At 31.2% G+C, this 24,508-nt stretch overlaps 3 protein-coding genes across 5 annotated transcripts; all 3 read right to left on the bottom strand.

Annotated features, from left to right (window-relative positions):
- Window positions 1-7,014: 7,014 nt before the first annotated feature.
- Window positions 7,015-9,875, bottom strand: LOC105159844 (Mitochondrial glycoprotein family protein). Of its 3 annotated transcripts, none has more exons than XM_020693142.2 (3): window positions 9,515-9,757; window positions 8,312-8,589; window positions 7,015-7,443 (listed from the first exon to the last, which is right to left on the bottom strand). In XM_020693142.2, the coding sequence occupies exons 1-3, from the start codon at window positions 9,626-9,628 to the stop codon at window positions 7,278-7,280; spliced, it is 558 nt and encodes a 185-aa protein (XP_020548801.1). In that variant the 5' UTR covers window positions 9,629-9,757; the 3' UTR covers window positions 7,015-7,277. The 3 variants fall into 3 exon arrangements, with proteins under 3 accessions (XP_020548801.1, XP_011075349.1, XP_088735539.1); XM_011077047.3 differs by having other exon boundaries at window positions 8,312-8,643; window positions 9,515-9,754; XM_088879413.1 differs by having other exon boundaries at window positions 7,323-7,459; window positions 8,312-8,643; window positions 9,515-9,875.
- A 5,478-nt stretch (window positions 9,876-15,353) lies between these two features.
- Window positions 15,354-17,059, bottom strand: LOC105159843 (zeatin O-glucosyltransferase-like). The gene has a single exon (XM_011077046.3). The coding sequence runs from the start codon at window positions 16,852-16,854 to the stop codon at window positions 15,490-15,492; it is 1,365 nt and encodes a 454-aa protein (XP_011075348.1). The 5' UTR covers window positions 16,855-17,059; the 3' UTR covers window positions 15,354-15,489.
- A 5,264-nt stretch (window positions 17,060-22,323) lies between these two features.
- On the bottom strand, window positions 22,324-24,081 carry LOC105159842 (zeatin O-glucosyltransferase). Its single transcript, XM_011077044.3, has one exon. It carries the CDS (start codon window positions 23,989-23,991, stop codon window positions 22,603-22,605), a length of 1,389 nt encoding a protein of 462 aa, XP_011075346.1. The 5' UTR covers window positions 23,992-24,081; the 3' UTR covers window positions 22,324-22,602.
- Window positions 24,082-24,508: the final 427 nt, after the last annotated feature.

The following is a 24,508-nucleotide window of genomic DNA, read 5'->3' as shown; positions in this document are numbered from 1 at the left end:
ACTCACCATGTCAACTAACAATTCACCAACTTAGTTGTATCATTATTAATCTAATAACTCCAGAAAGAAAAGAAAAAAAAAAAAAAAAAGGTTGGTAGAAAGCAAAATTTGGCAGTTTTGATATGAGCATGCTTAACAATTAATTTAATTTTATTATGTTGGGTCCTTTTTAATAACTCATAATTATGTGCAAGCCAACTTAGATTAGAGTACCATGTGACCTATTTTTATATAAATTATTTCTAGACTTTTTTATTTTTATATTTTTTATTTTCACTGATTGTGTCGTCCCACATTAGTGATCAAACTATCCCGTCAGAGACGAAAGCTGAATAGTTAGACCCATCTCAACAAGTACGATTATTAGGTTTAGAACCCTTACTTATTGGTAAGAAGTCGTCTAAGGATCCAACTCATTTACCACTGTATCAACAATTTGTTTGTAAGTTTTTCCTACACTTCACAACAACCACTAGACATTCACCGTGCAATGCATGCAGTTATTGATAGACAGAAGAATCATGGTATGCACTTCTGTGTACTAGCTAAAGCGTTACGTCTGTCTGGTGGAGATCATATTCACTCTGGTACCGTAGTAGGTAAACTTGAAGGAGAAAGAGACATCATTTTGGGCTTTGTTGATTTACTGCGTGATGATTTTGTTGAAAAAGATCGAAGTCGCGGTATTTATTTCACTCAATATTGGGTTAATTAATTAAAGGTAAAATTAGACCGCCTTCCTTGATGTTTGGTGTAATTATACATAAACTCTCTATAGTTTGAAAATTATATTTAGCACCCTTGACGTTTGTTTTCATCCAATAAATAGATCACCCCGTTAGTAAGATTTATTGAATTTGCTGATATTAGCAAAAGAAAATGAATAAAAACTCATATTTACTCCCGACTGATTTATTACTAACTTATGCATAACAAATAAATCTATTTTTTTTTATATCAAATTACATTTATATATTTTCACACGTGCTAATGCATGTGAGGGGGTATATCATCAACTGTATAAGGATAATTTGACAAGAAAATATTTGTTTGACATGCAATAAGCTAGTAGTAAGTTAGTAAGGGGTAAATATAGATTTTCATTCATTTTTTTTGTGATATTCACAAATACCGTAAAAAATTTAACTAACGGAGAGATCTATCTATTGGACGGAAACAAATATTATAGGTATTACATATAATTTATCAAATTACAGAGATTTACGTATAATCATACCAAATACTAAGAAAGAATGGTATAATTATCCCTTAATTAAAAGTAAGAAATTAAAGGAATGATGCAAAACATAGTAAATTGGACATCTAAAAAATAACATAAAATTGGGAGAAGGAAACTTCCTCTTTTTCTTTCTGTTTTTAATGTCGACTACGTCACTTATATGAATTAAATTAAAAATTCTTGAATCGTACGAAGTTAGATCTTTAACTAATTGTACATTGATGAATTAGATCCATTTAGCCAAATGTTCCATATATATAATAGTAATGTTCACATGCAGTCGAAGGGAAAAAAAATTGTAAATAAAAATATTATTTTTAGCTGATTTTAAATAAAAAAATTGATAAGAACTTAAGTTATTGTAAATATTCACTTTTAATATATCAAGAAATAATTATCTATACTGTTAATTTAAATGGGTGGGACATTAATCTTTATTTTTTCACCAATTTCTCTTAAAGATTGATTTTGTATCAATATTTTTTTTTAAAATTCATGCGTAATTAAGATTAATTCATTTTATCTTCTCGCCATTTTATTTAATTAAACTAATATAATAAAAATTTGAGTTATGCATACGAATCGAATATACTTCTATTACTAATATGTATGTGTGTGTTATCGAGCCTCGTTGGTTGATTTTTTTTTTATTTTTTTTTATAGACTTATAAATTAAATTAAAATTTGCATGAATTTAAATACCGTTATAATAAAAAAATTAATATAAATTGATATTTCATCTCGTACTTTAGTCCACATATACATGGCATGATTCGTATCACTTAAATTTATATATATTTTTAAAAAATTATAGACATAGTAATAATAATATTATTATTATTTTATATATAATTAAAAAAAGGATTGAGCTTTATACGCCATTTGTCACGGCCGCCGGAGCGCCGGCGGATGTGATGGATCCCATGCTACTTTCCCTTATTTGCATGTGGCCACCAATGTGGTAATGAAATTCTCTATCTAATTTCCTCCTCCAAAAGTCAAAGGTTTTTACTTGATATATATAACACAAAAATCTTGAATGGTATAGTTGGAAAAAGTGAAGATCATAAATAATTTTGTATTATTATTTTTAAAAATAATAAGAGAAAGTTAATAATTTATTATTATTATTTTAGATAAAATAAAAGTGAAAACCGTACCTTTGGTTTTAACATATGGAATTTTGTATGTTTCGAGAGTCGAAGATATCTCAAAAAAATAGAATAAAAATGATAATTCAAAATTATTTTATTTGGTCGATGAAAATAAATTCTTCACAAAAAGTCAATTATTTGAAATTTCTGTTGAAACGTGATAATGATCAATCTCACTTATGATATAATATGTAAGGGACTTAATGCAATTTATTTTCCTGTGATATTGTACATGCGTAAATTATTCCTCTATAAAAAAAATAGCAATTTATCTTCTTGTATTTTTTAAACTGAAGTAATTGAACTCCTTAGACAGTGAAGTAAAAATTGGTTTATGTAAAAAAATATAGGGTCGTAAATTAATGTATTTTGAAAAATATAAAGGGTTAAATCATAATTTTTCATAGGGAATTAATTTGTTCATTTACAATGTCATAGGGAATGCTCACACTTTTGCCCAAATAACAAAGTTCCGACTTTTTGGCTTCTTTTGTAAAAAGATTTTTTTAATCATAAATCTAATTTAAAAGTTAAAAAGTCTCAAAATATTTAATCCCAAGATTTGGTCTTATTTAATTAAATAAAAAGAGGGATAAATACATTTTTGGTCCTCAAATATAGTCACTAATTCGATTATGATTTTTAAATAAATAAATATTATAATTTTGGTCCTCAAACCTTTTTTGGCACTTTTGGTCCTTTCATTAACTTTTTCGTTAAACTTAATAAAAAATTTCATTTAAAGTGGAAAAAAAATGTTATTTTTCTCTCATTTTGTGGTGTTTTTCAAGTTGTAATACAACGCTGTCTATTTTTCTTAATTTTCTCAAACTTCAAAAGAAAATAAATCAAAAAGTATAAATTTAAGCAACGAATTTTCTAAAATTTATTGACAATTTTTCTATTATTAATAATTTTTTGTTAAGATTATTTAGAAAATTTGTTGCTTAAATTTATTTTTATTTGTTTGTTCTCTTTTAAAATAAGAAGAAAAATAGAAAAAATTGGTGCATCAGATTACAACTTTAAAAATATCACAAAATGGGAGAAAAATAATCATAATGTTTGGTTTCAATTTTGCTTCATCTTCGAGATAGGCCAAAATATGGACAATATTTGTCTTGATGTGTTTTGAAAGTTTTGATGGTGTTTTTGAGATATTTTGAAACAATGCCTCTTTTGGTTTTTGTCAAAATAAGTCTACACTAATTATAGGCCCTACAAATAAAAAAATTATATACATACTCATACATATATATAAATATGTATAAAAGAAACATGATTTGATAATGAACAGTAGTTTTTGTCTCCTACTAAACAACATCAAACATATCATATTTATTTTATATTATCTCCAAAAATAAATCCAAACATACGCACTATCTCTAACACATACTTATTTATCTTTATTTTTCTCTCTCTATCTCCATAAAACACATAAAAACAAGTTAAAAATGAAACCAAATATAGTGAATATTTTTTCCACTTTAAGTGAAACTTCCGTTAAATTTAACGAAAAAATTAATAAAATGATCAAAAGTGCCAAAGAATTAAAATTTGAGGACCAAAATTACAACTTTAAATTATTTAAGAACCAAAATAGTATTGATATTATATTTGAGGACCAAAAACACATTTATCCCATAAAAAGATATAGAATTTTTTGGTCCACAAACTCACCCCCCTTTTTCATATATATATATTCGTATTCCTTTTGGATCTATGACTTCCCACTTAGTAAAGGAAATAACCCGTGAATTATTGATATTTTATTAAAAGTACAGTTATTTTATTTAAAAAAAAAAGTTATAATATTTAAAAAATTAATTTAATAATATATTAGGAAAAAATGATGGCAATCGTGCCTCCCATCAACCCTTTATATTTATTTACCAAATGGGCAACTTTGTTGAATGTATATGTCTCCCACTATCTATGATTTAATTATTAATGATATTTTACTACCAACGTCCATCATCTTTTTTCTTTTATTAAAAAAAAAAATTCAAGATTCGGACAAGATTTGATAAAAATTAAAGGGAGGGAAAGGTGGATCATAATGATGTCTCGATCTAATAGTTGAGGCTAGAATTAAAGTGTCGTGAACAAGTTCGAGATTATAAATTCGAATCTCATTGAATGGGTGGGGATTTGTTTCACGTTATGTGAATTATTTTAATTTATTTATAATTGCATTGATGTATTGATTGAATCGAGATTCATTGTAATTTATTATTTATTGTTAAAAAGACAAGAAAGCACTAATTTTTTATTTTTACATTTATAAATATGATAATATAAAATTGCGTGAACGTGGGATCAAAAAGGTTTATTTTCCCAAAATGTGGACTCAAAGAGAAATTAGGAATTTTTTCCCCGTTGTATTTAGAAAAAAAAGAAAATGTATTTTTGGCTAAATTTTGAAAAAGGAACTAAAGAGTGGATTTTGGAATGTATTATTATAGAATGGCCCCAACTTTATTGGAAAATACCCAAATAGGCCAAAAATCCGCGTTGAATGCAATTCTTGGTCCATGGACTAATCTACGGATAGAATAGTCATACATCACCCTGGTTCAGATGGACCAATAGTATAGAAACCCCAATTCCTTAATGCTGGGTAAGATATTTTTATTAAGGACTCGTTTGGTTCACTAATGAGACGAAAGGGGAAGTGAAAGGGAAGTGTGAGTGAAAAGGAAGGAGGAAGAAAAAAAATAATATTTTTTCTAATCAAACACCAAACTGTTTCTTATACATCTATTTTTATTTTCACTTTTTTTAAGCATTCACTTTTAATCACAATCAAACAAACCCTAAATTTACGTAGCAAGTTGTAATTTTATCCAACTGTATTGATTTGAGCGTTGGGAGATCTACAGTGACGAAGCTAGCAACTTGCTTTAGCCATATTAAAATTTAATTAATTAGTTTGATAATTAAATAAACATATTAAGTTCATAAAAAGTTTTAAATTACTATAATAATTGTTGCAAGTTAAATACGTACAATGACATAAGTATAATTAATTATTATAACTATTACTCTCACAATGATGGGTGAGTTGAATTTTACACGTAACAAGTTTATTTATCTATTTCTTGAAAATTAAAACTTACATTCATATAACCTTCATTTCTTTTCCTTTCTTTCTTTTTTTTTTTTTTTAAATCATGATCAATTTTAGGTCTAGGAGTGGATGTTGGTTTATGTTTAGGGATAAGTATACTCCCATTTCTTGAGATTCGGTGTAATTATACGTAATTTTTTTTAATTTAGAAAATTACATCTAACACTTTTGAAATTTACTTCCATATAACAAATAAGTCCATCTATTGGTCAAAATTCACTAAATTTGTTGATACTAACAAAAAAAAAATGAATGAAAATGATATTTACCATCGATTGTCTTATTGCAAGTCAAATAAATTTTTTTGGAATAAACTACCCTCATAACGGTGAAGATATACCTCCTTATATGTATTAACGCATGAAGACGAATGAGGATAATTTGATCATAAAAAGATTTATTTAACTTGCAATAAGTTAGTAATAAGTCAATCGAGGGTATATATATATAGTTATTTTTATTTTTTTATTAATATTAATAATTTCAGGTGAATTTTAATTAATAAAGGAATTTATTTGTTAGATAGAAGTAAATTTCAGATGTGTTAGGTATAATTTCTTAAAATTGAAATAAATTTACATGTAATTTATCAAATCTTAGGGAAAAAAATTGTAATTATCCCTTATGTTTATAATAGTTTCAATTTATTACGTTACGATTCATACATTAATGTAATATTATCGGTTCTGAATTACTTCATTGTGGACTATAACAAAATTGATCAAAAAGGTATAAGGAAAATAACATCTAAGAAATGCAAAATAAGACACCTTAATATTACAAGATAATTACACCTACATCCCTAACCCACGATCTATTTATATAAAATATTTATGCCTCTTGACATGCCAACATCATTTATACAAGCCATCTAATTTTTTTTTAAATTATACATACACTTCCCAAAAACGTCAACAATATTAAACAAACTATGCTTGTCTTTTGACTATCAGAGATGGTTTCTATGGTTATACAAAATTTAAGAATTATTTGTGTAAATAGACCATGAATGAGTAGTATAAATATACCTGTCCTCAATATTAATATATCCACTTCTCACTTGGACAAAAGTTTAATAATAAATGTAAAAGTGACTTCCAAGCTGCTCCTGCCTCCAACTTCACGACAACTTACAGCATCCATTTGTTCACGAGTTTTATATGTAAGAGTTCACCTACCTACAACTTATGATTATCCATTGTTTTGGCAACATTAAAGCATCCCCAATTAGGAATCAAGTAATCAAATTATAACCAGACAAGGGTTTCATTGTGATTTCACATTCATTATTGAAAGAAATTTGAAATGGTTTCCAAAAATGGATGCAAGAAGTTGTTTTTTTTTTTTTTTTTTTTACAATTTGAGTTAATCATTTTTATAAAACAAGGACAAATACAAGGTAGTAGCTAGAGATCATTGTTCGAGTCTCAGTTGGATCCGTTGGGTAGGATGAATTAGATCCAACGGGGGAGAAGGAGGGGGAGAGTTGGTAACTTAAGTCGGTAATGAATTAAAGTCCAAAGAACGAACAACCAACCAAGGCGTCCTCAACTGATTCATTTCATAGCCAAAAGTTTTTTGCGGAAAGATCTCCCAGTGGATATTTCCTATAACATTCACGCCTAAGAATGTGGAAGTTAAGTAGACGTCCAAAGCCAGAATTTAGTCACAACTTTACTTACTTCATCAATGGGAAGGCGAGAGAACCAGATGGAATTTTGGAAGTTAAGTGTTGGCGCTGCAGTTGTGTACATTACTGGTTTTCTACCATTGTATCCTTTAGCTTTTGCAGCCAGCTCATGTATTGACCTTGCTCCTTCTTATGTAGGTGTAGGAGGAGGGAATTGGTGAACTTCTCCTCGATTCCTCTGGCCGCTAGGTATTGCCTCAGCTCATGCTGCAAAGCAGGGTCCAAATCACTGCAGAAGGATGAGACTGAGAAATTAAGACGAACCACAGAGAGTTAACAAGATGCGGATAACCATGTGGAAATGGTAAATGAAAAAAATTAGCAGTTGCTTTGAAGTTATATGTTCATCATTAGTTTCAGAAGACTAAAAAATTGGAGACATGGAGCTTGTCTCTCGTTTTTACAGACATTCTAAAAAGATTATCATATTTAGACATAAATGCCTCGGTTCTTTAATTCAGTTTTGCAAGATTGAGAGGAATACAAGTTCATATAAGCAAATATTAGTCATGGAGATCATCAGTACTAAGAGGGGTTGAACTTGGAAAAGCAAAAGCACATAAAATCCAACAGTTCTGCTGGTACTTGCAATCCTTTTCCACGTCCACAGTGGACAAGACACAAACTTTGAGGAAACTTATAGAGACTTTGAAAGACAAGCTCAGCTGAGCAGAGAAAGAAAAGAAAATGTTGTTTTGGCAGATATAGATGTGATTACAAATATTTCCTCCAAAATTTGGGTATGAAAAAAAGAATAAACCTAATTACCATGAACTTAGATGATATAAATATTTGGATTCTAATCTCAACCAGAATTCATTAAAACAAAAAAAGAACAGAAGTCCATTAAACCTTTAACTTCGAGGAATTTAAGCAGAACTGAGACCCTGTACATGAAATTCAGGACTTCATAATGATGGAAAATGGTGCGTACCACACACCAGGTAAAGATATATACATCAAAACATCAATTTTGTTTCACATATTAGCTGGTGTATACTGAGTCTGGCAAGTCCTAGTGGTTCTTCAACTTCCAGAGAGCGTTTACATATCAACATAGAGAAAGCACCATTAATTGAATTTCCAACAGAAAATACCTGAATAAGGGGCCTCTATAAATTGAAGAATCAACGGGTGATGATGATGCGATGTAATGCGCATTCTGAATATCGAACTCAGGTTCACTACCTCCTCTGTTAGATGCCACACAATCAAACTTCAAAATAGAGCTCAAACCAGGCTTCTTTATGCATATTTTCAGAAGAGCTTCCCCCGGCAACCTGCCATCTCCCTGGAAGGTGTCACGACTCAACAAAGCTGAAACCGCCACTTCTTCCCCTGATGAACATTTTTTCCGCAAAACAACATCTTGAGACTGAGGAGAATCCCATTCCAAAACAAAATCCCCAAATGAACCAACTTTATCATCCTACATCCATATTAACCTATTGATATTCAAAAACCAACAGAGATCCTCTGTAAAACATGACGACTCTTAATAGTTTTCTGCAACAGAAACAACCTAGATATGCATTTAAAACGGATACCATCGGTTATGAATCCTACGCAGGCATAAAATTTGTTCTAAATGTACATATGTCATCAAATGGACGTCCTTCTCTTCAACATTCGTTTCTTGTTTCGACTTTGCCTCACTTGTACAAAAGGTTTTCAATTAATGTCAATGAATTACTGATTTTCACAGCTTAATCCAATGTGTTGGGCTTTCCCAAACACAAAGGCAACAAAGATCAAACTTCTTACACATACACAGTTCTTGCATACTGGGTAGAAACATTAAATTGAATTTTGGCATTACCATTTGTCCTTCCATGGCAACACTTGCTCAACTATTTCAAAGCTTCAGAAGGAGCATAAACCACACAGAGCCATTTTCTCATTTCTCAAACATCAAACTTTTACACAGCAAACATCAATGCCACAAGCATGGATAATTGGCATTTTGCACCCTAGAATTATAGAGGTTTTGCACATTGCAAACTTAAATTACAAAGTAGCATATTTCACCCTTCAATTAAATAGTTATTGGCACTAGGCACCCTCCACTTGTTACCAGCGACTTTTCTTGTCGGAAAATTATGTCAGCGTGAATACAACTAATTGACAAAAAAATCCTTTATATTCAAGAAAGCGGAACCTTTTACTTCCAGAGCAAATACACGCCAAGAAACGAATGATTCACAAAGCGAAAGGGCCTCGATTGACCAATTCGAACACCGGAAACTAAGTACATGCCTGCTTCGGACGCAAAAATTGAAAAATGAGGGAGGAAAATCGACCTGGTAGCGCATAGAGGAGAGTTCATGTCTGAGCTCAGAATCCAAGATTTTCAACAAATCCAGGTCTTCAATGGCCTTACGAGCTCTGCGCAATACTTGTGTCACTCTCGGCATAGTTCTTACTGGCTGCTGCTGCTGCTATTGATTTCAGTCGAATTCGGGTCGTTTTTGCGATTCCAGAGTTCCAATCAAGAAGCCCAAGCGCATGAAGTGCTGTAGATGCCATCAATTTGGGCCCTCATTAATTTTTGGGTAAAATACATAAAATTCCCCTATTTTTTATAAATTTACAAAATAACCCCAAAAATATTACGAAAATAATCCTAAGCACCAATCTATATTTTACTAACACATGAATAAAATCCCCTTTCCATACAAATTATAAATTTAAAAACAAATTACACCTTGACCTTTTATTTCTAAAATTATGAGTAAAGCGCAAGTACAAATATCCTCAAATCTAATACATCCAATGATTTTTATTATTTATAAAAGTCCAACAGTCATAAAAAATAAATAGCAAGTAAGGCATAACGGACCATTTATCAGAAAAGTTAACGTTGTTAGACTTTATCAACAGAAGGAACATGCAATATTTTAGAAATCACGATGTGGGACTTGGACTATCTTCTTAATTAAACTTTGGGAATTATTTAAGAATTATTACCATACTTACTTCTTTTTAGTTATATGTGGACTTAAATATGATATTTAAAACGTATTATTTACTTTGTAGAATACAATTCGTAACATATGCAAGTCACATGAAATTTTCTAGTCAAATTGGTTGATAAAAGGACTAAAATTGCAAATATTTTAATATGACAAAACTAAATTTCGAAATTAATTCGTGCAAAACAAAAAATGTCACCCTCTAATTTATAAGACAAAAAGTACAATTTTATCCTTTCTTTTTTAACTCAAAGTTTTGGGCTTGACAAGGGACACGACCTCTATTTGGAAAAGATATGAGGCTCCCTAGTTGAAAAGATTACAAGATGACTCAACTAAGAGGGTGTTTGGCTAAGTTTTTCTAAAACATCTTATAAAACTAAAACATCTCATAAGTTCCTGTATTTTATAAGATGTTTTAGGATCTTATAAGATGTTGGATCTTATTTTAAAAATAAGCTCCTAAAGTGTTTGGATAAAATAGAATATTAAAACTTATATGATGTGTAAACATCTTATAAGATGTTAGAATGTTCGGCATAATAAGATTTTTAATTGGTAAAATAACTAAAATGAACACGTATACCATTAGAATCAAGTAAATTGTTATTTCTTGACATATTTCGTTTTAAACATTTTTAAAACACTTTTATAAGTAGTACATATTAGTTTAATTTCAAATAAATATTTAATTGATAATCTTTTTACAATAACAAAAAAATAAAAAAACTATTACCTAAACTTTTAAATAAAAATAATATATGTGTAAATTCATACTAGTCAAATATTAATATAAATATATAATTGATATTTGTTTATGCAATGATTATTTCTAGTCGTATAATTTATAATATTTTGAATTATTTTTTTTTTAGTAAATATAATATCAATATCAATCTTATTTTAATTTAACTATAATAAATTATTATTAAATAATAATATATTTTCTCTTTTTTGAATATTGGAAAAATTAAATAGCAAAAAAGATTAAATGAGAGAGAGAGAGAGTGTGTGTCTAAGTGGATGGTGGGGATATTTTAGTCTTTGATATATTAATTTTATATAATTTATAAGATTTTATAAAAAAAAGTTCTTATAAGTTCTTTAAAAAAAATATGACGCAAACAGTTTTATTGAACTTATAAGCTTTCAAATATCTTATAAAATGTTTTGAGGAGTTTATAATTTTAGCCAAACACCCTCTAAATGACGTATGAAGTACCCTTGCTAAAAAAAATCAAGGTGTCCTAGTTGGAAAGAAATACGACCACAAAGTGGGAAGGGAAGCAAGCTAGGTACGGAGAGTTTAAGGAAAAGTCCCGTCAAGCATAACTTGGAGTGGAAAACACCATCTGTCAAGTGGAACTAAAAGACAATATCTCCACAGATCCGTAAAATATTTCCTATGAGAACAAGTACCAAAGAAAATCTCCTTAAAGATATTTTACAAGGTTCACCAAATATGGCCTATAAATAGCCTATCAAGCAGTGGAGACACAACCGCTCATATAAATTTGCGATGGATATTTTTGGAACACTTTTATTAGTTTTCTGGAGGAATTCCAAAATATTGGCAGGGAAATGAAATTCAAAATCCCATAAAATCAAAAGCTGACACAATTTCGGATAGGATTTATGATGGGCGTCCAAATGTTACGAAAATATTGTCGTAATTTTCCTTTAAAAAACAAGCCTTACTTTTCGGACTATTACATCTCTATATCTATTAAACAGATTTGTCTGAAACTTGAAGATGTCTAAAATGTTAGAAGTTGGGCAAAGAATTTCTTTTGGTTCAATTAAAAAAATGTTATTTTCTTTTTACCACAATAATTGCGAGTATCGCTTTTCATATTATAAAATACAAAAATACATCTTTCTAATCCCAAGTTAACGGTAGAGGCCATGTGCCTCGTGGCCATTAGCAATTGTTAACTCTTATTGATTTTGAGTGATTTTAACTTCAAAAGCCCTGTTAAATAGTATAAAAAAATATTGTTTTGGTACCATTAAGTGAAAAAAAATATATTTTGACTTAATGTTGCCACAAACTATAAGAATTCTTTCCCCGTTTTACAAAAATAAAAAATGTTAGAAAAATTTTATTTTAATATGTATAATAAATATATAGTTCTAAAATAATAATTATTTTTATTTTAAATAATTTCTAGAATCTATTTTACTATTTTATAAATTAAATTATTATTTGGTCTAAAAATATATTAATATTTGAGCACAAACTATAAAAAGTAAAATTTACTTTTTGAATAAAAGTATTAGATGTTTTATTTATTAAATAATAAATTAATTTTTAAATTATAATTATTTACATTTGAGATAAATTGTAGAAATAAAATTAAAATTTATTTCTTACTTTTTTCGTTCAAAGTTTATTAAAATATTTTTATAATAAGTAATAATTTAATTTTAAAAATAATTAAAACATGTCTCTATAACTTTGTCTTCTATAACTTGCTTTGAACCACGTCAAAGCCACATAAATGTGCGTACATTTGGATATGATATAGGCACTATGATTAAAACCACTTTCTGCCTAAATTAACCATCACATTATATTTTGACTTTAGTAAACCCACTTGAGCCTTTTGGACTTGTTTTCTTGATGTAAGCCATTATATATAAATTCATTGCGTCATCATTTAACCCCTTGATTTTCACCCTTTCAAGAATTATTAGAGTATCAAGGGAAGTGAATTTATATTCAAAAGAACGGTTCTCAAAGTGAGGGTTTGAACATTATAGTTTTTGTGCTCTAAAGAATATATCTCAAAATGAGTGTGGGGTTTCAATTTTGTAGTCTTACACTATATGGGAACTAACATTGTTACCTTGTCTATGCTATTACAAAAATAAAAGAGAGAGAGAGAGAGAGAGAGAGAGAGAGAAAGAAAAGAACAAAAGAAAAATTGAAAAAATTAAAGAAAGCAATCTTCTTGCTACTAAAAAGAAAAAATAAAAAGGAAAGAAAAGAGTAAAATCTCTCCAAAAGAAATCGCAAGGTATAGTTCAAAAAATTGTCAAAAGAATTTGGGGAATGGAATGGCTAAATGAGTAACTTTTGAGAGTTTTGATCCACTGTTCACTCGATTCTTTGTTGCTTCAATTGATTTTTTTGAACTTAACCTCATTATCCTTAAATTTTTACCCCCAAACTAAATCTCCATTACAGCTAAAATCAAAAGATCTTTTGATCCATGTGTGTGCATATTTTACGGTGATGGAGAAGTGGTATATAAGTAAGCTTATAGTGAAATACTGTTATAGTAAGTACCGAGGGAAACACTCAAGCCATATACACTTGAGATAATAGAAAACGGTGAGAAAGAGTCCACTAGTTTTGTACACTTGATTTTGATGATGGTCATTGTGTAAAAACTTGTTGAAAGTATGTTGAGTTATCTTTTTCATGAAATGAGTCATTTGCTTTGTACACGGTTACAATTTACCTTGAGTATGTTCGATTATGGAGAGGGTTTTGAGTGCGTAACTGACTTTTGATTTTGCTTGAAAACTAGCAAAAGATTAAGTGTGAGGGTATCTAATAAGTATACAATTTATCATATTTTGATGATGATTATACCTTCTTTTTGAGCTAAAATACTCCTAATCACATGGATTTATTGTAATTCCAACTCAAAAGATTTGATGAGGAGTAAAGATGGCAAATTTGAGCTAAAAACAACATTTGAAAGCATTTAAGGAAAGGAGTAAATTGTGACAAATTTACTGATCCAACTAGACGCGCCCATGCTTACTGCTGCAGTCAATTATGAAGAAAAAGGAAATACGCGATTTATGCTGAAGAAAAGGGGGTGATTGCTCTATGGGTTTAGAAAGAATCCTTTAGGATATTTGGCTGATGCAAAGGAAATATTTGTTAACTTTTTAGAGCTAATTATGTACCTAACCATCTTCTATGTCTAGATTCGTAGGATGCTTATAGTATAAATAGGAGGACATCTCAACTCCATGAGACATCCATTATTCTATCCACTTTTCTATTTTTTGAATTCTCTTCAGTTCTAATACATTACCTAATTGTTAATGGAATTCTACTTCTTTTTAGTGTGTTCTTCTATTACCATGTTAGGCTAATTTTCTTATTTTTTGGTGGTTAAGGTTAAGGCGATTGCTTGATGCTTAAATATTGTGAGATCTAATTTATGCTTACTACTCTCGTTAAAATAGGTATTCATGTTATTTTTTGCACTTTTATTACAAACATCTAATTTATGAATAATGTGGTCACTTGTTCATTATCAAGAAAGTTTGCTTTGCTAATTGAACTTTGCAGATCCGTGTAATTGTTTGTTTAGTTCAATAATTAGTAGTAACATGACATGATTAATTATGTCACAGTAGTTAATTATGTTATGGTGAATACATGATCTAATTTAAATGAATTCTCGTAGAAATTGTTTGTTAGAATCAGACCTTTCTAATTCTTAATGATATTGGTGGATTAAATCTTATGAACGTTTTCAAAGTTGTTCATTAATTAGGAATTTAGTCAACGGTCGTACCTTGATTGACGAAAATGTGAAGTTGTTAGGTCATACCAATGATCATAACTAATTTATTTATTTAAGGGTGCTATATTTGCATCAATGATCAGCCAACGGAATCAAGCGTGAACCGATCTTAATCGAAAAAGTATTCTCTTAGATTTATCTCTTTTAATTTCATTATCTCTCTAATTTAATTTAGTTTTTATTCTCTTCAGAAGCAAACCCACCCACCCACCCACCCCCACTATTTTTTTATTTTTGAAGGAATTTACTTGAAACTAATCCCAGAAAAATTAACCCCACCCCACTTCTACAAAAGTATCTATAGAAATTATTTTTTATGATCTTGGCACCCATCATAAATCTTTTTAATATATAAGTTTACGATAATTAACTACGTAACCAGACATATTAATTTTAAAAAATAAAATAAAAGGATATCAAAGTTAAAATATAAATGGCATATATATGCAATATTGTATTATTAATATCTGAAAGATTCAAACTGAAGTAATTTAAAATGCGCCAAAAAAGAATTAAATATATCAATAAAGTATGTTATAAGATAAAAAATACCAACAATCTAAAATTACAGATTTAATTATATAATTTTGCCTGAAATAAATTAATCCATCAAATACAATAAAGTGATCACATCTATTTTATTTTTTTTTAAAAAAAATTAAACGTACAAGAAGTATATATTAGATGTACGTAGAAAACAAAACGACATAAAAATCCAATCCAAATATTTAGCCGGAACAACAATAATTTTCATCGGGTAATATGGGCAATGAAGCTCTGTATTTCCGGGCAACCAGCTTCATCCATGGATACTTTAATGGCGGCGCTTAACTCCTCCGCCCTTTTTCTAATCTCGTCGCCCTCTTTCGACGCCATCAACCTCTCCACGACGTTCTTAATCACCGACGCTGTGACCAGCTCCTTCCTCTGCGCCCACTCCCTCACAACCAGGCCTGTTTTCAGAACTCTTGTCAAGAATAGAGCATTAAGTGGCTGGTCAGAATGCATCGGCCAGGCTGCTACAGGCACGCCAGTCCAAAGGCTCTCGAAACACGAATTCCAGCCGCAGTGAGTCATAAATCCTCCTGTCGATTTATGAGCCAGAATTTGCAGCTGTGGAGCCCAATCTCTCACCACCATTCCATTTTCTTGCACTCTTTCTTCAAACCCTTCTGGCAGCTCAATCTTTCTCTCTTCTCCGGCAAAAATATCAGCTTTATCGGCATCTCTCAGCACCAATATGAACTTCTGCTTGCTTTGTTCCAGGCCTAGAGCGATCTCCCCGGCTTCTTCATTTGAAAACGAAGTTGTGGTTCCGAAAGAAACGTATATCACTGATCCCGGTGCTTGTTTGTCTAGCCACTCCAGGCATTTATGCCGGGGTTTTCCCTCGTTATTTGCATTTAAATCTACCTGTAGTGTTGGTCTAATAGCCCATTGCGGCTTAGTACTCCCACTGATCTCCTCCCTGGACAGTAGATCAATATAAGCACCATCTATCAATCTGCAGGTATTATGGATATCTCCATCTCTCTCTTTAAAAATACTAGAAACGATGAATTTGATAACTCCCTCAGGCATAAATTCGCTGATAGGAGGCGGGTCTTTGAGCGGTCCCTCTACTTGGATCGGTTTCCCCATCGCTTCCCACAGTACGAAGAAGAGATTAAAACCCGACACGCAGTTGAATGCATAAGACTCCACATTCTGGACTGAGACAGCGTCCCGAACCACCTCGAACATCATCCTGTCGTAAATGATGACAACTCTTCTTGTTTTCAGGGACAGCTCTTCTACAAGGCCGAGAACAGGTTCCCGTAAGTTGGCATAGGCCTGGACGGCTGGATACATGTGAACGGGTAGTTTGTCGAACGAGCTTGGATCAGGATCCACGGCGGCGATGGGAGGAGTTGGAAGATCATGGAATTGGATTCCTGAATTAGGTTTTAGGCCGTTGGACCGGAGTTTGACCTGGCGGTTGTGGGTGGCGGAGCCAACAAAGTGAACCTGAAGGCCGTAGGAAGCTATCAGGCCGGCCAGCTGAAGAAGCTGGTTGAGATGGCTTTGACCCGGAAGAGGCACCATTACCACGGCAACTTGATCACCAGATTCCATATCTCTTCACTTGGATGATTTTAGCAGATAGATCGTTATCCTGAATAGAGGGAACTATCTCTGCTACTGTTGTTGATGTAATAATTATGCATGTTTTTATGTCTAGGTACAGACTTTATCTTGTTCCTCAGATTCTTGATAAAATCGATCAACAAATAAATAAATAGTCTAGAAGAAATGGTCATCTTTGTTCGGCCCGTAATGGATCCATTTTCAAGGTCTTAAATTTGCTGCTTTGTTCTTTGGATTTGTGTTGCTGTCGTTAGTTATTTCTCGTAAGATGATTTGGACTGATATTTGCTGTCAGTATGCAGCGTAGGCAGGATTCGAAACAGCAAATAAGAGTGATGGGCCAATGGGTCTAGCCCATTACTACTCCTTCACTTACACTCAATTCGTTGAGTTCCCAAGGCCCGTCTAAACTTTTGCTCGCTGCAGTTGAATTGGGTCAAAGCCCGAACTCCCCATTAACCTTTTATATTACAAATGATCGGGCGACAAAATCGTTAAAGAAGACTAAGTCAGTTCCTAACAAAATCCTTCAATACTTAAATCAGAACCAAAAAGCTCATCAAGAACAACAAAAGCAGGAACGACACTCATTGATTATCGCCAAGCTTTCTACTTTTGTAGTTACACGATTTATTTTATTCAACGCACCTCTTCTCTCATACTAAGTCTCGATCGTTTAAAACCTAATTAATTCCTATAACGACTCGTACTATCAATTTTATGACAAACAGATACGTCCGTCGAAACTCTGTTTGATTCCCTCAATTGTCGATGTTAATTTATTTACTTTTAATTAATTCCCCCCGCCCCCCTTCCCCCCCCAAAAAAAAAAGAAAAAAAAGATAGAAGTTGGCATGTGTTTTATGGTGCCTATATGCTTAGTAGATAGTATGATCTAGTGGGCTATGTAGAGATCAAGAACCACAACTTCAACCAAAATCATTCACAAATTTGAATTTTTTGTTTTCATCTTAAACATGATATATATATATATATATATATGTGGTGTTCAATTGTTTGTTGTGGTAACATCCTAGCTATGTTATAGTTGTGTTGAAATACTATATAGGATTTGACAATTTACAATATAAGTTAAGATAGTAATTATTAATTAGAAGTAAAATCAACATATATACATAATTTTGACTTTAAAATAAATAAACGTTGAATGTAGCCGTATGATCATGTTTAAAATGCTTTTTATGTGGCAACCGACGTATATGACTTTTTCGCTAGTCCTATCAACGCTACATCTTTATGATTATTTATTAAGCAATTAAATTACATCAAGCCCTTTAATATATGATATAATTATGTAATTTTTGGACGGTAAAATAGAAATGTCAATTTTACCTTACTGATTTTTTTTTATATAAAATAAAAATATTATTAAAAAAATAAAAAGAACAAGAAATCTCTTGGACAAAGTAAATTAAATCAAAATTCAAGCTAAAAAAATTAAAATTTAAAACACCACAAACGGTTGAAGTTTGAATATTTTGTTGCTTTTAAATGGAAGCAACAACCATTGTCTTTATATAATTCTGTTTTTTTAAAAAAAAAACAACCCCAAAAAATTATTGGAGATGATTTAGTGGCAAGAAGCACATGAAGGAGAGAGAAGAAAAATTATATTGACATTCTTGTCTTTGATTTGAGCTTTATTTTTTTAAAAAATAATAATATTAAGTTGATCGATTTTGACTGATAAATTAGATTGTTCACACCGAGTTTGATAGCAACGGGATGAAATTTCAGACCGATTTCCAGTTAGATCGATCAAGTCGGACGATCCAGTCTAAATTTCAAACTTGGATTCGCACTCCCCAATCATGATATCAAAAAATAATTTACTACGTACTTTCTTTAACAAAAACTAAACTACATATAACTAATAAATATTAGGGTAAAATACACTTTGCCCCCCTAAACTATTCTTAATGTAACACTTACCCCCTAAACTACCAAATGTAACCTCATGTAGTTAAATTTTTAGACAATCTTGCCCTTGTATTATATATATAGTTCAAAGAATTTCTTTTTCTAATAATTTTGTATTTTAAGTTTAATTAAAATTTTCTCAATTGGAAAAAGCATCTTTTAATTATAATGAAGTAATAGAAAATTAGTAAATTAAATAGTTTGAATGTTATTGTATTTTACAGACTCAAAGTTAAGTAATAAATGAGTATAAAAAATACACAAAATATTTTCATAAAAAGATTTTATTAATTTTGTAATAAAATTAAGTTATTAACTATTTATTCTTTTATATAAAAATGAATACTTAAATGGTTTTTTTATATATATTTTCTTTAAAAAATATGATAAAATATTTAAATGGTTTTTTTATATATTTTCTTCAAAAAATATGATAAAATATTTATATTGATTCATTTTTTTCTAAAAATATTTAACTTTTGGTTAAGCATGTATATACTTGTCAATTTCTTTGAAAAGACATATACGAGTTGTTGATTATATATAATATATTTGTTGTGTATCTACTATATATATTAATTTATACTCCACATGTAATTTAAATTCTTTCCTTATTAAAAAAATTAATTAAAAAAATACTTTGGTGATGATTTAATATGAAAAATACTAAAATGTATATTAAAAATAATATAATTATTCAAAGCATGAGGGGCATTTTTGTCCAACTAAGAGAATAAGCTCTACATTTGTTAATTTAGGGGTAAGTGTTATATTAAGGATAGTTAAAGGGGCAAAGCATATTTTACCCTAAATATTATAACAAATTCACACAAAAAATAAAAAACAAAGAGATATATACTAAAATGTTTAGCGCAATTTAAATCCATAACATTATATATAATTATTTATGAGTTTTATTACAGCCTTAATTATTAAATCAAACATCTCATCGGTATCTTGTCCAACCTCCTAAATGCATAGAACATCGAAAACATGTCGTTTATAATATTATTTTGTACAATGTTGGACATCAAAAGATGTCGAATATAATATTTTTTGTCCCCCAAAAATTAAAAATAAAAAAAAATATAGTAACAAACACGCTTAACAATCATGATAAATTAATATTATTAATCACGATTAGACAAAATTAAAATAAAAAATTTAAATATTTATCATGATTAATTAATATTTTTCATGATTTTTAGCCGTAGCCAATATATTTGCAACAATTTTGGTCATGGCTAATGTTTTGAAAACAACGGCCAATGGCCGTTGTCAAAATCGTGGTTGATTTGTATTTTCTACTATCTTTTTTTTTCTTTTGCTATAATAATTACGTGTGTTGTGTCCAAATATTTTGAGATTTTTTGAATCTGAAAGCTGGTGTCACCGTATCTGTGTGCATGCATCATTAGATGTGGACACTCAATTATCTATGGAGTGAAACCGCAAACTGAGCCAAATATATAGTGTAAGTATTATGAATTGATTGGGCCCAGAAACATGAGAAATAGGAAAAAGAAAAAGCAGTGGAATGTATAGAAACAGGAGGGAGTTTGGTCTTATTAATGTATATATGCAAGTTGATGTGCTGGCCATACGTTGGCTGATTTGTGCTTCCGAGATATGTGGGGGCACCTGTCTAAAAAGAGGCAAACTTTGATTCCAAGAATAGCCACATACCAAAAAGGTTGTAATAAATGTACAGTACTGATCAGGACTTGGGAGTCCCAACGCCCCAATTATGTCATACGAATGATCATCATTTTTTCGTGTGGGAAATTCATATATAAAATACCATCAAAATAAAAAGAAAAAAATATATAATTTTGATCTTGTAAGTAAAGGAATGTAATTTTGTCCCACAATTTGGAAAATTAAATGAATTTGGTTTTGTAATTCGATTCCGTAATTTATTTTAGTCCTATAAGTATATGTGTGACATTTTCGGCCTTGTTGGACTCAATTTTGGCAATTTGAAGATAATTTTGGTTGAAAATTCCTAAATTAACGTATCACATACACAACATATGTAATTCTCCGATAAGATTGGTCGGAATTGACCATAATTCATAAATTTTGAAAAATTATAGAATCAAACTATAAAAATAGATTCATACAAGGCGAAAAAAATCACCCTAATACTTATAGGATGAAAATTACAAATTTTCCCGTATAGAAATATATGATGATGTCTTATGACTTATAATTTTGAAATTTAGGGAGAATAATTGGTGGGGAATTTTACTTAATATAATACCGTTTGGTGTTTTGTTTGAAAAAAACAATTGGTCGGGGAGTTTGTTTGTTTGTTTGTTTTTTTAATTTTTATGTTTTTTGATGCACTGTTGACTTGGAGGTCAATCAAAGGAAATAATAATACTAATGTTGATTGGGGTGTGGAATGATATATATATATATATATATATATATATCACTTTTTATTTGGTCCCACCAATTGGGATGAAGAGTTCCGTTCTGTATTGTTAATCGGGAAAAGTTGTGGGCATGTCGACAGATATTTATGTTTGTATCTAGTTAAGATTGCTAAATTGCGGCACAAAATTTCATTCCATGACAAACATGTGTTCCTATTTATAATGATTTTGGGATTTCGTTTCAAAATTAGGACAAAAATTAATATATCGATACGTTCTTTTTTATGTTAAATTTACTATAAAGATCATCTATGCTTTATAAAATTACAAATACGTCCATAAAATTATAATTGTAATTACAAGTACATTCCATATTTAATATCAGAATTTACACCAACATCACTTGATGTACATAATCACACCACACCTCATTAGGGAGTGTTTGTATAATTGAATTTAATTTTAAAAAGTATCGATGTAAAAATAAAATTATTCTAATATATATATGCATCTAAAGTAATTGATCCGTACAAATAGGAGCACCTGATGTTTATGTTTAGACGCATCTCTTTAGAACTGATCGAAGTTAATTTTGAGTTTTGTGAGAATTTTTGTGTCTGATTAAATCAAATATAGTATTGTAATGATTATAGGATGGAAGGTTGTTCTAAATTGGACATTGAATCACATAATGGCTGGAAGACGTTTATTATAAACGTAAATAAAGTGAATTTGAGATGGAGCAATCTGGTAACATGGCTCTGGCTCAGAAATCTCGGACAAAACCTGCAACTTGCGTTGGAAAGGCGGCCATTTTCTTTCAACTACTTGGAACGAATTAATAATCTCAAGTCATGATCAAACGTTGTATGGGGTTCGACAAAGTCAAGGAATTTCATGTTTGCTTCAATTATAACTTTCTTATCCTTAACCAAGACCATATTCTTTGTTGCCTTTCATTTTAAGCCATTCTTGTATTACCATTAAATTCATACAACTTGCATATATATATATATATGTATATATTGGATTCAGAAAGATTTAATTATTGAGACGGAATTCAAGAATTACCATAAATTGTTTAAAAATAAAAGGAAAATATAAAGAGCTTCCACAAAACAAATGGAGTGAAAGATTACCAAACAACACACGTCAGAATATATTATATTAATATTTCATGATTATAGCTATTCATACAAATTTATCAATTTTTTCAGATAACTTAGATACATACGAGAAAAGTTCCAATCCAAATTGGATTTAGCCTGACTTGAACCAATTATATGACAAGTGCATTATATTTGCCACATAATTGATATACAATTAAAAAAGATAACTAATTATATTGTAAGTATAACACACTTATTTTGTAATTGATTTTACATAGCTGAATAGGTCAGAATTACGAACAAAACTACCTAGTAATATGTGTAATGAAAGAATCCAACTCCAAGTGCGTCACTCCACCTTTCGCCACTGCCTTCCTGACTGAACCACTCAACTCCGCGGCTCTCTTCCTCATCTCCGCCCCTTCCTCCGACGTCATCAGCCTCGCCACAGCGCTCTCCACGGCCGAAGATTTCACCAACTCATCCCGACGAGCCCAATCCTTCACAGCTAAGCCGATTTTCAACACTTTGGTTATCAAAATGGTGTTTCTTGGTTGGTCGGAGTGCATCGGCCAGGCCGCAATGGGAACGCCCATGGAGATACTCTCCATGCACGAATTCCAACCGCAGTGGCTCATAAACCCACCTGTTGCAGAGTGCCCCAAAATCTCCAACTGCGGAGCCCAATCTCTCACAACCATTCCCCTCTTTTTCACCCTCTCTTCGAACCCTTTTGGCAATTCAACTCTTTTAATTTCCCGGCCGAAAAAGTTCGCCCCGTCAGCATCTCTCAGAACCCATACAAACTTCTGCTGACTTTTCTCCAGGCCCGTCGCCAGCTCCTGGAGTTGTTTATCTGACAATGTTGTTGTTGTCCCGAAAGAGACAAGGATCACTGAGTTGGGGCCCTGTCTGTCAAGCCATTTTAAGCATCTGTGACGGGAATCTGAATTGGATGATGGTTTCTTCCTTTCGACTGATTCTGCCCCCACCGGATTGAACGGCCCGAGAGCCCATTGTTTCTTGTTTCCACTGATTTCAGGCTTTGCTAATAGCTCAAGGAACGGACTTTCCACCACCCTGCATGTGTTGTAAATCCTGCCAGAATTCAGTTTCATGTACTGATGCTGATTTCCGACGAATTTCACGAACTCGGGACTGAAACACCCTTCCAGGGACGGCAAATTTTCCAGGATTTCTTTGTCAATGGCGAAAGGCCTCCCTGTTTTTTCCCACAAGAAGAAGAAAATCGTGTACGCCGACACACTGTGAAAAGTGTAGGACTCAGCATTAGGAAATTTGACAAAATCTTGCACCACTGATCCCATCAAAGAGTCGTAAATGACGACAACTCGACGGTTTATGGCACAAAGATAGCGCAAAAGCTCCGCGACAGGCTGTCGCAGGGCCGATGAGGCGTCGAATAGTGGCTGGGGACGTGAAGGGAAAGAAGATTGAAAAGAAAGTGATGGGAACTGATCATGGAAAAAGATGTTGGATATCGACAGGGGGTTCCAGCCGTGGATCCGCCGCCGAGCCTGGCGGTTGTGGGCCGCGGTACCTACGTAGTGGACCGCCACATCGTGGGCGGAGATGAGGCGGGAGAGGTGGAGGAGCTGGTTGAGATGGCCGTGAAGAGGGAAGGGCACCATGAGCACCACCACATCTTCTGGTCGTAGGCCATTGGAAGCCATTGCATTCGCTTTTTGCAATCTAGCTACCTGCAGAGTGTTCCAATTGATTTGTTTGGCACCAAACGTCGGATTATTGCCAGCTTTATAGTGTGCTGCACATAACTTTTGTAATTAATTATTGAAAGTGAAGTTTTATGGATTTTACCAACTTTAGAGACTTGCGTATGAGGATTGAATTTTCATTTGGAAATCACACTGTATCCTCTACTCCATTTAATATATTCATGCCTCTCCATATAAAATATTTTTTTTTATGTAAAATAAAGAGTAAATTACAATCAGTTTTTCCCTTAATATTTGATGAAATTATGTAATCATTGGATAAAGGTATGGAGTTGTCAACTTTGCCTTTACTGTATTTTTTTCTTTTAAGAAAATAAGACGAGATGGATGTAAAATTTTTGAAAAGTTATGAAAAAAATTATCCACTTAATCCATAAAAAATATTTTAAAAAATAAATAAAATTATAACTCATAATCTACAAGGATATTATTGTTAGTTCATAATAACAAAAAT

This window comes from Sesamum indicum, linkage group LG4 (assembly GCF_026168435.1).
Source record: "Sesamum indicum cultivar Baizhima isolate 11 linkage group LG4, ASM2616843v1, whole genome shotgun sequence".
In the NCBI taxonomy this organism is placed as follows: domain Eukaryota; kingdom Viridiplantae; phylum Streptophyta; class Magnoliopsida; order Lamiales; family Pedaliaceae; genus Sesamum; species Sesamum indicum.
The sequence above is the reverse complement of the archived record's forward strand: the minus strand, read 5'-3'. Positions and strand labels throughout refer to the sequence as shown.